Here is a 13811-nt window from a genome sequence, read left to right as displayed (position 1 = left end):
ATGGTAGTTGGTCACGTCACCATAAATTTCGCCTCATATTAATATGAAATAAAGTGAACTGAATTTTTTTTATATTTATTATTCGGTATAATCATGAGATTCTGCGGTTTAAATTCTTAGATCCAAATTCTGACGGATAGCGTTTCAAGTTTTTAACCATGTAAAAACATGTGAATTGTGGATTGGGACGAGATCTCAAATTCGATAGATTTACATTCTTGATCCAAATTATGACGGATAGAGTTTGCTTCGGAACGAGATCTCGGATTCAAGGAAAAAAACAACTTGACATTGAAACTTCGTTAAATCGACGAATAGCTATTAGTAGTTTTGCTAAATCCATTAAAACAGAAATCAATGACAAATTCTACAAGAAGCAGGAATTACATCTCAAAAACCAGACCCCTGCTTAAGATTTAAAAGAAAAGGAACAAATAGATGGCCTATTTACAAATGGATAAGATAGGATAAGATTAAAAAGATATCCCAAAATAGAGGGGAAAATTCTGAAATCTTGAGCCTGATGAATAATCTCCAACTCTAAGCAATGAACACAGAGTTACCTTCTCTGGATATTCCGATTTCTATGCCAATGCGAATGGCGCACCGGTTTCTTCGAGCACCAAACTATCAAAGTTATCGTTCTCAGCTGGATTTGGAAACGAATTCTTTGATATCAAACCATTCGAGGCCAAGGCCAAGAGCTCCGATTCGTTTAAACCTTGAGCCGGCCCGAGACTACATCGATCAGTCCCGTGTTTAGCTAGTGCATCTTTGAATTTCTTGATCTGCATTCAAATATTAGATTTTGGATATCAAATCTCCGCACACAACAAAAAAACAGCATATTTAAAACTTCAAAAGTGGATAAGGAATTCAAATGTGCAAGAGCAACTGAGAAATCCACATTATCTTGTATATCAGATCCCCAACACACAAGAACAAAACACAAATCAGATCCAGATCTATCCAAGATCCAGATCTTTGATGACAAAAACTAATCAATAAAACCGAACAACAAATTCAAATAGCAATCTTGATTAAACCCAAAACTAAATCTTGGATATCAGATCCCAATACAGAAGCCCCATAATCCAAATTCTGAATCTTAGATCCAAAATCCCAACACACAAACCACAAACCACAAATTCAGATTAATCCAAAAGCAACATTCTCAAACAGAATGATTCAGATCACTTACAGTTGCATTAGTACAGCTGAAGCTACACATTCTGCCATCTGCACCTCTGTAGAATCTAAAGAAGGGCAAGACATGAACATTCAGGGCATGACACATGACCTTATGTTGTTCGAAATTAACCTTGAGAAATATCGAATCTGGGTTCATTTCAGCCAGTTGACAGATCTGTAAAAATCGTTAAATCATTAATCCAAGGCTCAAACTTTCTTTTGAAATCAAGATATACAGATAACAAATGACCCAAGAATTTGGTCAGAGGATATGTAAATTTACCTTAGGATGCAAAGCTTTGCAGCCTCCACAACCAGGGGAATAAAAATCAAGAATCACCAATCTTTCACCAGCAATTGACAAACAATCAACAAGTTCTTGTGCAGAATTGATCTCCAGCATGTTTGGCTGAAGGGATTTTTCCCACCATCTCTGGGCTTTGCCAATACAAACAGATGGCTGAGCCTAAAATCACCCAAAAATAGAAAGAAAAGAAATCAGACAAAATAAGACAAAAAATGGATAACATTTGTTGCTTGAACATGAAAATCCTTACATTGATGGGTTCATAATTTGTAGGAGCTTTAATGGTCAGATTGCTCGTACTCTTCCGATCGGACACATCAAGGGCCTTCCTCCAAAAATCATTCAAATTAGATTCCTTGAATTGTAGAGTTCCAATCGAGGAACAAACCCTAAAAGACCCTCGTGCTCTGTTCTTGAATATGGCTTCACCAGCCCCAGAAACAGAAAACCCACCCTTCAAACAAGACATCTTCGAGATTTATCCAACCTTTTAATGTTGTTGCAAAACCGGTCGAATCGAACCAAAAACAACAAACGAAAAAATCCTCCCTATCTGAATCAAAGACGTTATCTTTTTGTGCCTAATCTATAAAAACAAGCACAAAAAACCCAGAAAACAGAAATCAAAGCAAGACCCACAAATTCTACAGGGAAAAAGAATGCCAAGAAACAAGGGAAAACAAAAAAGAAAAGTGGTTGGGAAACTTTGGGAAAAGGGGTTTGTGGTTTTGTCTTCTTAAAATTTTCAGAGACACAAGGCCAAAGAAAAGGTAAAGAAAATGATATCTTGGCAGCGGAATCTGAGAGAGAGTGATTCAAAATTCAAGAGAGAAGCAGGGTCCCAGATATTTGCCCTTATCCATTTCTTCGTTGCCTTTATCCATAATGTCTCCTGTAATTAAGGTTTGGCGAAATGGGCCGTAATTTCCTCGCTTGTTTATGGGATTTTTTTCCGGTTGATTTTGTGGATAAGATTTTACCGCATGCTTCTTGTTGCTGTTTTTTGTTCTCCTGTGCAACTTCGTTTCACCGCATAGTTTTTTGGATAAGGAGTTTATGGATAAAATTAGGAGGGCAAATTTTTTATTTTTAATTTTAATTAAATAATAATCATAAGAAAAAAATATTGTTTCTTTACAACAAAAAAAAAATTCCGAAGAAGATGAGCTTATTTCACATAAGTTAGAGACTCATTGGCTCATACGAGATTATTAGTGATCATTAAAACACGTGATTATTTCACAGATTTTTAAATTTTATGTTTTATCTAATTATATAATTATGTAATAAGAATTACGACTGAATTGTTTAAATACGAAGTTATTATAGCTAGCCTTAAAAATAAATTGCATTTTTTTTAATATTTCAAATATGAGTTTCATGAGCTTTACTTAACAGGTGGAAATTTATGCATGGTCTTTAAAAATAATTTTTCTGGAGTAGTTGCTTGGCATTATAGTTTTAATAAATGGGAATAAATTTTAGAGAAAGCTATCTTATCATTTATTTAGAGCATTAATATTTACAGATATATTTATTTATTTATTAAAAGGCTAGAGATATAATTAATTTTAGCACGAGATAGTAATAAAAATTGGTCCCTTGAGTAGAAATGTATGAGCTGGATTCTTTGGTTGCGCCCATGGTTTTGGAACTCTTTTGTCTTTGTTCCATCACACCGACACTATCCTCTCAGGATTCAATAATTGAATATATATATATATATATATATATATAATATCTGATAGTTTAATAAAGAAACCTTTTTTTTTAAAAAAAACACTTTTTGTTTAAATATTTTTTTTAAAACAAAAGGAATGAAGAAATTGGAATAATTGATATTAGAGAAATCCTCTTTACTTTATAGAGGTTTTGTAAGGACCCGATTTTACTATATTAATTAATTTGTGTGTTAAAAAAATATGTATTTAAAAATATCGGTTTATACACGATATTAACATGCATTTTGAGAGCACACAGGAGTTGAAATAACTCAAATCGGGTCAAGTTTTAACCCCGAATGAATAAAACAAGATACACATTAAACTAATACATATCCATATACAGATATATGATATATATATGCTATTTTCCACTGTTTCTCTCTCCTCCATCTGCCTGCGTCGCGTCTTCTTCTTCGTTTCTTTTGTTTTCTTTTCTTCAAATTTTCCTATCGCTTCAAATCTCCGTATCTCCTTCGTTTTTGGCCGGATTTCAAAAGTAAATATAGTCTGGAATCCTCTCGACGAGAGATATCTTTCGGTACCTATATTTCATATTTTTATTGAGATTTCCGAAAACCCGTCGCACCAGCCGCCGTCGTTCACCGCCGTTCGCCGTCGCCGATCGCCGCCGGAGTTTAGAGGGTTGTTGTTTCGGTTGATTAGACCTCTAATTCAAATATTTGAGGTAGATTTCGAGATTAGTGTTTCGAATTTTGGGAATTTTGATTCAATCGACTTCCGATAATTAATATTTGATTTATTATTGGTTGTAGGTATTATATCGGACTCGATTGGAGGTATTGGCTATTTTTCAGAAATTATTCTAGCATTATTTCGAAATTTCAGATTATTGTAGTTGGGGATTTTTGACTTTTAGGATTATTGCAATTACTATTTAAATGTTTCACTGTGTTAGAATTGTCTTATAGTAATTTAGGATTTAGTAACTAATTATGGACAATTTCAAATTATTTATATTTAGGTAATTCGACTTTTAGAGTCGTATATTCGATATTTGGTCATTAATAGGATGTTTTAATATTAAATATGAATTTTAGGATTTATGAGCAATTTTTCTGGAATTACAGATTCTGAAAATTTGGGATTGGAATATCCGAGAAATATTTGGGATAATTTCTATGGTAAATTATGAATTGGTTGAGGTACGTATGAGCTGTTTATATTACGACGCCTATAATGGCATGTTATGATATTAAGTATTTTGTAATGAGTGATAATGTGCTTTATATGTTTATGTGGATTATATGATTGCATTCACTCATTTATAATTTTTCATAGCACGTTGAGCCTTGACTCCTTTGATTGCTATTGATATTGATCTCTTGAGATGTATTGAGTCATCGATGGAGCGAGTGACATTATTTAGTGCACTCCTGAGTTAGCACGAGACTGAGCGGGTAGCAACCGTGCTCTGGATGCTATGTACGATACTCCTGATGACAGCATGAGGCTGGACGGGTCGCTCCTGTCACCCTCCGATGCTACGTGTATGGATTAGCAGTGATGATTCGAGGTCTGCTGCGTTCCTGGCACGGGTGGCCACTGAGTTTATTGTGATACGATTATTTGGACTCCTTTTGGTATCCCTTATTTCATTGATACCTGTCACGCATTACATTGCATTTCATTGCATTGTACTTGATTTTATTCATGTCAGTTATATTTGTCGTAATTTTTATAGTTCGTCGTACTGGGGTCCGACCCCTGTTTTCTTTTTATGTTGTGGTTGTTTGTGATTCCATAGCAGGTTATCCAGGGGGATTTGACGCATCTGGTGGAGCGTCATCTAGTGGTACCCAGTGAGGCGAGCGTGGAGTCGAGTTCCCAGATATATGTATATATATCAGTTTAGCGAGTTTTATATTTGTCGGGGTGATGCCCTGTGTATCTGTATAAATAGTTTTGGACCTTGTTTTGAATTGTTATTTGTGTGATCGAGCCTTGCCGGCTCTGCATGTGTTTAGTTCTGGCCAGTGCGGCTATAGGTTTGTAAATTGGAGTTGTGACTCTATTTTCGAGTATATATTGTTGGTTGTGTTGTACAGGTTTTTGGGATGTCCTATTTACGAATAGGTCATGCCGAAATTTCTGTAGGCCCAAACGCAAATTTTTAACTCGTTTTCGCTGTTTACATTAATTAATCCTGGTTGTTTGATCATTAAATATTAAATCAGAACACGGGCCCTTTCATTTGGTATCAGAGCGTATACTGGGATATGCTCGAACTAGAGTCTAGGACACTCGAGTTTAGACACTAACAAAATGGTTGCGTATGTGTGTGACTACTTGTTTTTACGTGACTTACTTGTGGTGTTTATTTTTTAACGTATTTGTTAGAACCAGTAGTTCTTGGCTTTAGAATTAGTTTATGAATTCTATTAGAACTCTGAGTTCCTATCATAGTTTTCTGTTTGTTAAGATATATTTTCCTGTATTAAATCCTTGTGTCTTGTAGAATGGCACCAGGAGGAAGAGGTAGAAAAGGGAAGGAAGTTGTAGAAGAGTCTGCAGCAGAAAATGTTAGAAATCTTGATGATATTGTCAGGGAAAGACGTGGTCGACCAGCTGTTCAGCCTCCGAAAGATGTGGAATTAGAGGTGGAACAACAACCACGGGTAAATCCTGACAAAGGAAAAGCGATTCAGGCTGAGGCTGATCCAGTAGCCTAATTGACTGAGAAAATGGGAGGAATACGATTAATAATTTCTCAATTTCAGGAGTTGCGTCCGAAAAAGTTCTTTGGCAATGAAGGAAGTGAGAAAGCTGCTAGTTGGTTGAAAAGTCTCAACAATATGTTTAATGGATTAGAATATCCTGATGACATTCGACTGAAGTTAGTTCCTTTTCAGCTGAAAGACCGAGCGCAACTGTGGTGGGAAACGACAGCAGAAACACTTTCTGATTCTGGTGAAAAAATCACATGGGAAGTATTTTGTAAGCAGTTTGCACAAGAATATGCACAACCATCATACTATTCTGCTAAAGAAGATGAATTTAATCTGTTGGTGCAAGGCAATAAATCTGTTGCTGAATATGCTTCTCAGTTTTCTGCTCTTTTGCCTTATGTCCCACATGTTGCAAAGAATGATCGGTCAAAGCTTTCACATTTTTTGAAGGGGCTTACACGAACGATCCATACGTTGGTAACTACTGGAACTCCATCTACTTATATGAAAGCAGTAGAAAAGGCCAAGAAAATTGAAGCAAGTCTACTCAGGGGTGAACCACAATCAATCCTAGCAGCTAGTACTCAAGGAGCTGGAAGTAGTTCACAGACACCAATAGGTTTACCTTCATATCAGCCTATTCAATCTTCTCAGCAAGCGAAAAGGCCTTAGTTTAAAGCTAAGGAGAAACCATTTAAAAAGAAACAACAGTCTAGTTCATCGAGTTCCAGTGGTAGTCGTGCAGAAAGTTCAGTTGGATCGTCTGGTAGGGTGTACTGTGACAGATGTGGTGGTAAGCATTTGAGTGCACATTGTACAGGATTTCCAGGAACTTGTTATACTTGTGGGCAGGTTGGACATTTATCTCGAGTATGTCCAAATGCTGGAAGACAGCAATTTCAGCCACAACAGTTTGGCCAGTTTCCTGGACGACCATCATTCAGACCATATGCTCTTGTACCACAGTTTGCTCCTACACAGCCTTATGTTCCAGTACAGTCCACTCAGCAGCCTAGGTATCCATCTCCTCAGAGTCAGCAGCGTTTTCTAGGTCCACAGCAGGCTCAAGTCCATGCTATGACTCAGGATCAGGCGCAAGATGCACCTGGGGGAGTTATTGCAGGTATTTGTTATATTTTTGAGTATCATGTACGTATCTTGATAGACACAGGAGCATCTCATTCATTTTTATCTGTTACATTTGCTGATGAGCATGAGATTGCTTTTACTCCGTTATTGGATACTGTGTCTGTTGCTACTCCTGCTGGTGTTTTCTTGATGTCTAATGAGATAATTTTGAATTGTGTGATTAGATTTGAGGATAAGATCATGATAACCAATCTAATCAAACTAGTTATGTCTGATTTTGACTGTATCTTGGGTAAGGATACACTGATAAATTATAGAGCTACGGTTGATTGTTTCCATGGAATTGTGAGATTTAGACCGTATTATGGCAATAAGTGGAATTTTTATGGTAGTGATTCACAATCTCGCATTCCATTAGTATCGGCAATGGAAATGTTTAGATTATTGTCGATAGGAAATGAAGGATTTATGATTTATGCTCTTGATGCGACGAAGGAAGAGAAATTGAAAGTTTCAGATATTCCTGTCGTTAATGATTTTCCTGATGTATTTCCTGATGAGATTCCGGGTTTCCGCCTCAAAGAGAAATAGATCTTAGCATTGAATTAATGCCAGGGACAAGTCCTATTTTTCGAGCTCCATATCGATTAGCTCCAGCAGAATTGAAAGAACTCAAGACGCAATTGCAAGATTTGCTGGAAAAAGGTTATATTAGACCAAGTGTATCACCTTGGGGTGCTCCAGTCTTGTTTGTGAAGAAGAAAGACGGAACGATGAGAATGTGCATCGATTATCGGCAATTAAATCAGGCTACTGTGAAGAATAAGTATCCTTTGCCACGAATTGATGACTTGTTTGATCAGTTGCAGGGTACATCTGTATATTCTAAAATTGATCTTCGTTCCGGATATCATCAACTTCGAGTTCGAGAGGAAGATGTTTCCAAGACAGCATTTCGAACGCGTTACGGACATTATGAATTCTTAGTTGTGCCTTTCGGGTTGACTAATGCTCCAGCGGTTTTTATGGATTTAATGAATCGTGTGTTTCGGGAGTTTATAGATCGATTTGTTATCGTTTTCATTGATGACATTTTGATTTATTCTAAGTCAAGGAAGGAGCATAAAGAACATTTGACATTAGTACTTCAGAAACTTAGAACATCACAATTATATGCTAAGTTTTCTAAGTGCGAGTTTTGGTTAGATAGAGTATTATTTCTAGGACATGTGATATCAGCACAAGGGGTATCTGTCGATCCTAGTAAAATTGAAGTTGTTCTTAATTGGTCCAGACCAACCAATGTCTCTGAAATTCGTAGCTTTTTGGGTTTGGCTGGATATTATAGGCGTTTCATCAAGGGATTTTCTGAAATAGCTAGGCCTATGACTATATTGACGCAAAAAGATCGACGTTTTGTGTGGACTGAGGAATGTGAAGCTAGTTTTCAAACTTTGAAAGAGAAATTGACTACGGCTCCAGTACTAGCATTACCTTCAGGCTCAGGTGGATTTGTTGTCTGTACAGATGCTTCTTTGAATGGACTGGGTTGTGTTTTGATGCAAAATGGAGGCGTGATTGCGTATGCATCTCGTCAATTGAAACCACATGAGACTCGTTATCCAGTTCATGATTTAGAATTGGCTGCCATTGTGCATGCATTGAAAATATGACGTCATTATCTGTACGATGAACAGTTTGTGATTTATTCCGATCATAAGAGTCTGAAATATTTATTCACACAGTCTGATTTGAATATGAGACAACGTCGATGGTTGGAATTACTTAAGTATTTTGACTGTGATATTCAATACCAGCCAGGAAACGTGAATCAAGTTGCAGATGCTTTGAGCAGAAAAGTTCATACTAAGATGTTGGCATCTTTAACTATTTCTAAAGTTCATGAGCATTTGAGAACTTCAGGATGGACTTATCGAGCTAAAGGTAATCATTTCATAATTTCATCTATACAAGTTGAACCACGAATAATTTCGAAAATCAAAGCAGCACAAAAGACTGATCCATATATTCATTATTTGAAAGAATTAACTCCAGCTGGTCAGTCAGGAAAATTTCTTGTTGCTTCTGATGGATGTTTGCGTTATAATGGTAGACTTGTGGTTCCGAATTTGATAGATTTGAAAGACAATATACTACGAGAAGCTCATTGTAGTCGACATAGTGTACATCCTGGAATTAGAAAGATGTATCATATCTTGAAAGCTCATTACTGGTGGGAAGGTATGAATAATGATATTTCTGATTTTGTGGCTAAGTGTTTGACGTGTCAACAAGTTAAAGCTGAAAGAATGAGACCAGGTGGTATGTTACTTAGTCTTGAAGTACCACAGTAGAATTGGAAACACATTACTATGGATTTCGTGACACACCTACCTCGATCTAATCGTGGTTGTGATGCCATTTGGGTTATTGTGGATAGATTGTCTAAATCTGCCCATTTTATTCCATATGATCCTACTTGGACATATACGAAAATGGCAAAAATGTACATTGATCAGATAGTGCGATTACATGGTGTGCCAGTTACTATAGTATCAGACCGTGATCCCAGATTTACTTCTAAGTTTTGGTCTAGTTTGCAATCAGCTTTGGGTTCTAAATTGGCCATGAGTACTGCCTATCATCCACAGACAGATGGTCAATCTGAAAGGACTATTCAGATGCTTGAAGATTTATTACGAGTTGTTGTGATGGATTTTAGTGGTGGTTGGCAAGAATCTTTAGCTTTGTTGGAATTCTCTTACAATAACAGTTACCAAGTATCTATCGAGATGGCACCATTTGAAGCCTTGTATGGCAGATAATGTAGATCTCCGATCTGTTGGAAAGAAGTAGGAGAACGACAGTTGTCAGGACCAGAGTTTATTCAAGAGATGAAAGAAAAAGTTGACCTGATCAGGAAAAGAATGAAAGCAGCCCAGGATCGTCAAGCTAGCTATGCTAATAACAGACGTAGACCTTTAGAATTTTAGGTTGGCGATTTTGTTTTCTTGAAAGTATCACCATTTCGTGGTACTATGAGATTTGGGCGTAAAGGAAAATTAGCTCCTCGTTATATCGGTCCATACGAGATTGTTGAGAAGATTGGTATTTTGGCGTATCGTTTGAACTTGCCGCAGAGTTTGTCTGCGATACATGATGTATTTCACGTATCTATGCTGCGGAAGTATGAACCAGATCCTTCTCATATCTTGAGGGCTGATGATGTGGAGTTGGATAGTTCCCTTAGCTATGTTGAGTATCCAGTGCAGATTCTTGATCGTAAAGAAAAGAAACTTAGGAACAAAACGATTCCTTTGGTTATGGTGGAATGGAGTAGACATGGGAGAGAAGAAGCTACATGGGAATTGGAGTCTCGAATGCGTCAAGAATGGCCTCATTTATTTGACAATGTCATGAATTATGCCATGTACTCTGATTTCCCTATGTACTATCAGTGATAGATGCTTGACTATGTGTATAAGTTTGATGTGTGTTTGATTTCGAGGACGAAATCTTGTTTTAAGAGGGGGAGAAATGTAAGGACCCGATTTTACTATATTAATTAATTTGTGTGTTAAAAAAAATATGTATTTAGAAATATCGGTTTATACACGATATTAACATGCATTTTGAGAGCACACAGGAGTTGAAATAACTCAAACCGGATCAAGTTTTAACCCCGAATGAATAAAACAAGATACACATTAAACTAATACATATCCATATACAGATATATGATATATATATATATGCTATTTTCCACCGTTTCTCTCTCCTTCATCCGCCTGCGTCGCGTCTTCTTCTTCGTTTCTTTTGTTTTCTTTTCTTCAAATTTTCCTATCGCTTCAAATCTTCGTATCTCCTTCGTTTTTGGCCGGATTTCAAAAGTAAATATAGTTCTGGAATCCTCTCGACGAGAGATATCTTTCGGTACCTATATTTCATATTTTTATTGAGATTTCCGGAAACCCGTCGCACCAGCCGCCGTCGTTCACCGCCGTTCGCCGTCGCCGATCGCCGCCGGAGTTTAGAGGGTTGTTGTTTCGGTTTAGACCTCTAATTCAAATATTTGAGGTAGATTTCGAGATTAGTGTTTTGAATTTTGGGAATTTTGATTCAATCGACTTCCGATAATTAATATTTGATTTATTATTGGTTGTAGGTATTATATCGGACTCGATTGGAGGTATTGGCTATTTTTCAGAAATTATTCTAGCATTATTTCGAAATTTCAGATTATTGTAGTTGGGGATTTTTGACTTTTAGGATTATTGCAATTACTATTTAAATGTTTCACTGTGTTAGAATTGTCTTATAGTAATTTAGGATTTAGTAACTAATTATGGACAATTTCAGATTATTTATATTTAGGTAATTCAACTTTTAGAGTCGTATATTCGATATTTGGTCATTAATAATTAAATATGAATTTTAGGATTTATGAGCAATTTTTCTGGAATTACAGATTCTGAAAATTTGGGATTGGAATATCCGAGAAATATTTGGGATAATTTCTATGGTAAATTATGAATTGGTTGAGGTACGTATGAGCTGTTTATATTACGACGCCTATAATGGCATGTTATGATATTAAGTATTTTGTAATGAGTGATAATGTGCTTTATATGCTTATGTGGATTATATGATTGCATTCACTCATTTATAATTTTTCATAGCACGTTGAGCCTTGACTCCTTTGATTGCTATTGATATTGATCTCTTGAGATGTATTGAGTCATCGATGGAGCGAGTGACATTATTTAGTGCACTCCTGAGTTAGCACGAGACTGAGCGAGTAGCAACCGTGCTCTGGATGCTATGTACGATACTCCTGATGACAGCATGAGGCTGGACGGGTCGCTCCTGTCACCCTCCGATGCTACGTGTATGGATTAGCAGTGATGATTCGAGGTCTGCTGCGTTCCTGGCACGGGTGGCCACTGAGTTTATTGTGATATGATTATTTGGACTCCTTTTGGTATCCCTTATTTCATTGATACCTGTCACGCATTACATTGCATTTCATTGCATTGTACTTGATTTTATTCATGTCAGTTATATTTGTCGTAATTTTTATAGTTCGTCGTACTGGGGTCCGACCCCTGTTTTCTTTTTATGTTGTGGTTGTTTGTGATTCCATAGCAGGTTATCCAGGGGGATTTGACGCATCTGGTGGAGCGTCATCTAGTGGTACCCAGTGAGGCGAGCGTGGAGTCGAGTTCCCAGATATATGTATATATATCAGTTTAGCGAGTTTTATATTTGCCGGGGTGATTCCCTATGTATCTGTATAAATAGTTTTGGACTTTGTTTTGAATTGTTATTTGTGTGATCGAGCCTTGCCGGCTCTGCATGTGTTTAGTTCTGGCCAGTGCGGCTATAGGTTTGTAAATTGGAGTTGTGACTCTATTTTCGAGTATATATTGCTGGTTGTGTTGTACAGGTTTTTGGGATATCCTATTTACGAATAGGTCATGCCGAAATTTCTGTAGGCCCAAACGCAAATTTTTAACTTGTTTTTGCTGTTTACATTAATTAATCCTGGTTGTTTGATCATTAAATATTAAATCAGGACACGGGCCCTTTCAGTTTTGTTCAATACAAAGTGATTCACAAAATTATCACTCAAGTTGTCATTATAGATCAAAATACTGAGTACACACGTTATGTGCGGAGCATGATATATATTTGCATTTTGAAAGTTTCGATTTGGTTACGATATTTTATAAATTTAAACATGATATGAAATTTAATAAGAAGTTTTTTTTACAATTATTAAATATTAAATGTTAAGCGTACTCCATAAAATTAAATTTATACTATTATATAAAGGCTGAGAGCATTAGAAAAAGTTTTAGGGGTGAGCAAAATATCGGTTTAACCAAAATAACCGACCGAACCGAATTAAATCGGAAATTCGGTTCGGTTTAATCGGTCGATCGGTTTTTTTTTTTCAAAAATATCGGTCAATTCGGTTTATTCGGTTCGGTTTCGGTTTTCAATTTTAAAACTCGGTTAAACCGATTAAACCGATTTTAATATATATATTTTTAAAAAATGATTATTAGGCCTGGTTTTTCTTTGAATTCAGATTATTTATATTTGGCTTTAATTAACATGTTCAAAACCCAAAAATATAAATCATTTGTTGCCCTACCCAACTCCAACCTGCGCGTGGCTTCCAACTGCATCCTGGGCCTGCCCCCTGGCGTCGTCTTATTCTCTTCTGCATCTTCTTCTTCTTTCTCTCAATTTTTCTGCGTTCCAGTCTCCATGGAGTCTAGCCACAACTTCTTTCTCTTTGAACCAAAATGGACTAAAAAGGTTAGAGGCTAATCGGTTTTTGTTTTTCGAAAATAGGTAAATCTGTTTTTGATTTTTGATCGAACCAACTGTATCTTCTCGATGGTCATGATGTAGCTTATCTCGAGTGACATTATTGATTTGTGGAGCTTTCTTAATTGGGGGACTGTGTCAAAGCATCAATAATTTGTCTGGAATGGATTTGAGGATTATTTAGGATATTCAAATTTTTTTTTAAACATCGGTTATTTCGGTCGCTAAAAATAGGTCGGTTCGGTTGTTCAAAAAAAGATTTCGGTCGGTTCGGTTTTGTTAATTTCGGTTCGGTCGGTTCGGTTTTGACCGATTGCACACCCCTAAGAAAAACTATTTTTTGGTATGACATTAACACACCAAAATTTCTTTTGTATTTTGCCCTTCTTTGATATAAATTTATACAGAACTTTCTCACTAAAAAAAACTCAACCACATTTAAAAAAAAAATATGTATATATATATAATTTTGAT

At 36.3% G+C, this 13811-nt stretch overlaps 1 protein-coding gene and 1 long non-coding RNA gene across 2 annotated transcripts; one reads left to right on the top strand and one right to left on the bottom strand.

Annotated features, from left to right (window-relative positions):
• Positions 1-319: 319 nt before the first annotated feature.
• LOC140865217 (thioredoxin-like 1-2, chloroplastic) lies at positions 320-2408 on the bottom strand. The gene is made up of 4 exons (XM_073269782.1): positions 1749-2408; positions 1475-1657; positions 1202-1366; positions 320-788 (listed from the first exon to the last, which is right to left on the bottom strand). Exons 1-4 carry the CDS (start codon positions 1965-1967, stop codon positions 585-587), a joined length of 771 nt encoding a protein of 256 aa, XP_073125883.1. The 5' UTR covers positions 1968-2408; the 3' UTR covers positions 320-584.
• A 1226-nt stretch (positions 2409-3634) lies between these two features.
• On the top strand, positions 3635-5135 carry LOC140867626 (uncharacterized). Its single transcript, XR_012145209.1, has 3 exons — positions 3635-3907; positions 3996-4019; positions 4311-5135. It is a non-coding gene; the product is annotated as an uncharacterized lncRNA (long non-coding RNA).
• Positions 5136-13811: the final 8676 nt, after the last annotated feature.

The sequence above is a fragment of the Henckelia pumila genome, chromosome 4 (genome assembly GCF_033568475.1).
Source record: "Henckelia pumila isolate YLH828 chromosome 4, ASM3356847v2, whole genome shotgun sequence".
NCBI lineage: Eukaryota > Viridiplantae > Streptophyta > Magnoliopsida > Lamiales > Gesneriaceae > Henckelia > Henckelia pumila.
This window is presented reverse-complemented; position numbering and strand designations above follow the sequence as displayed.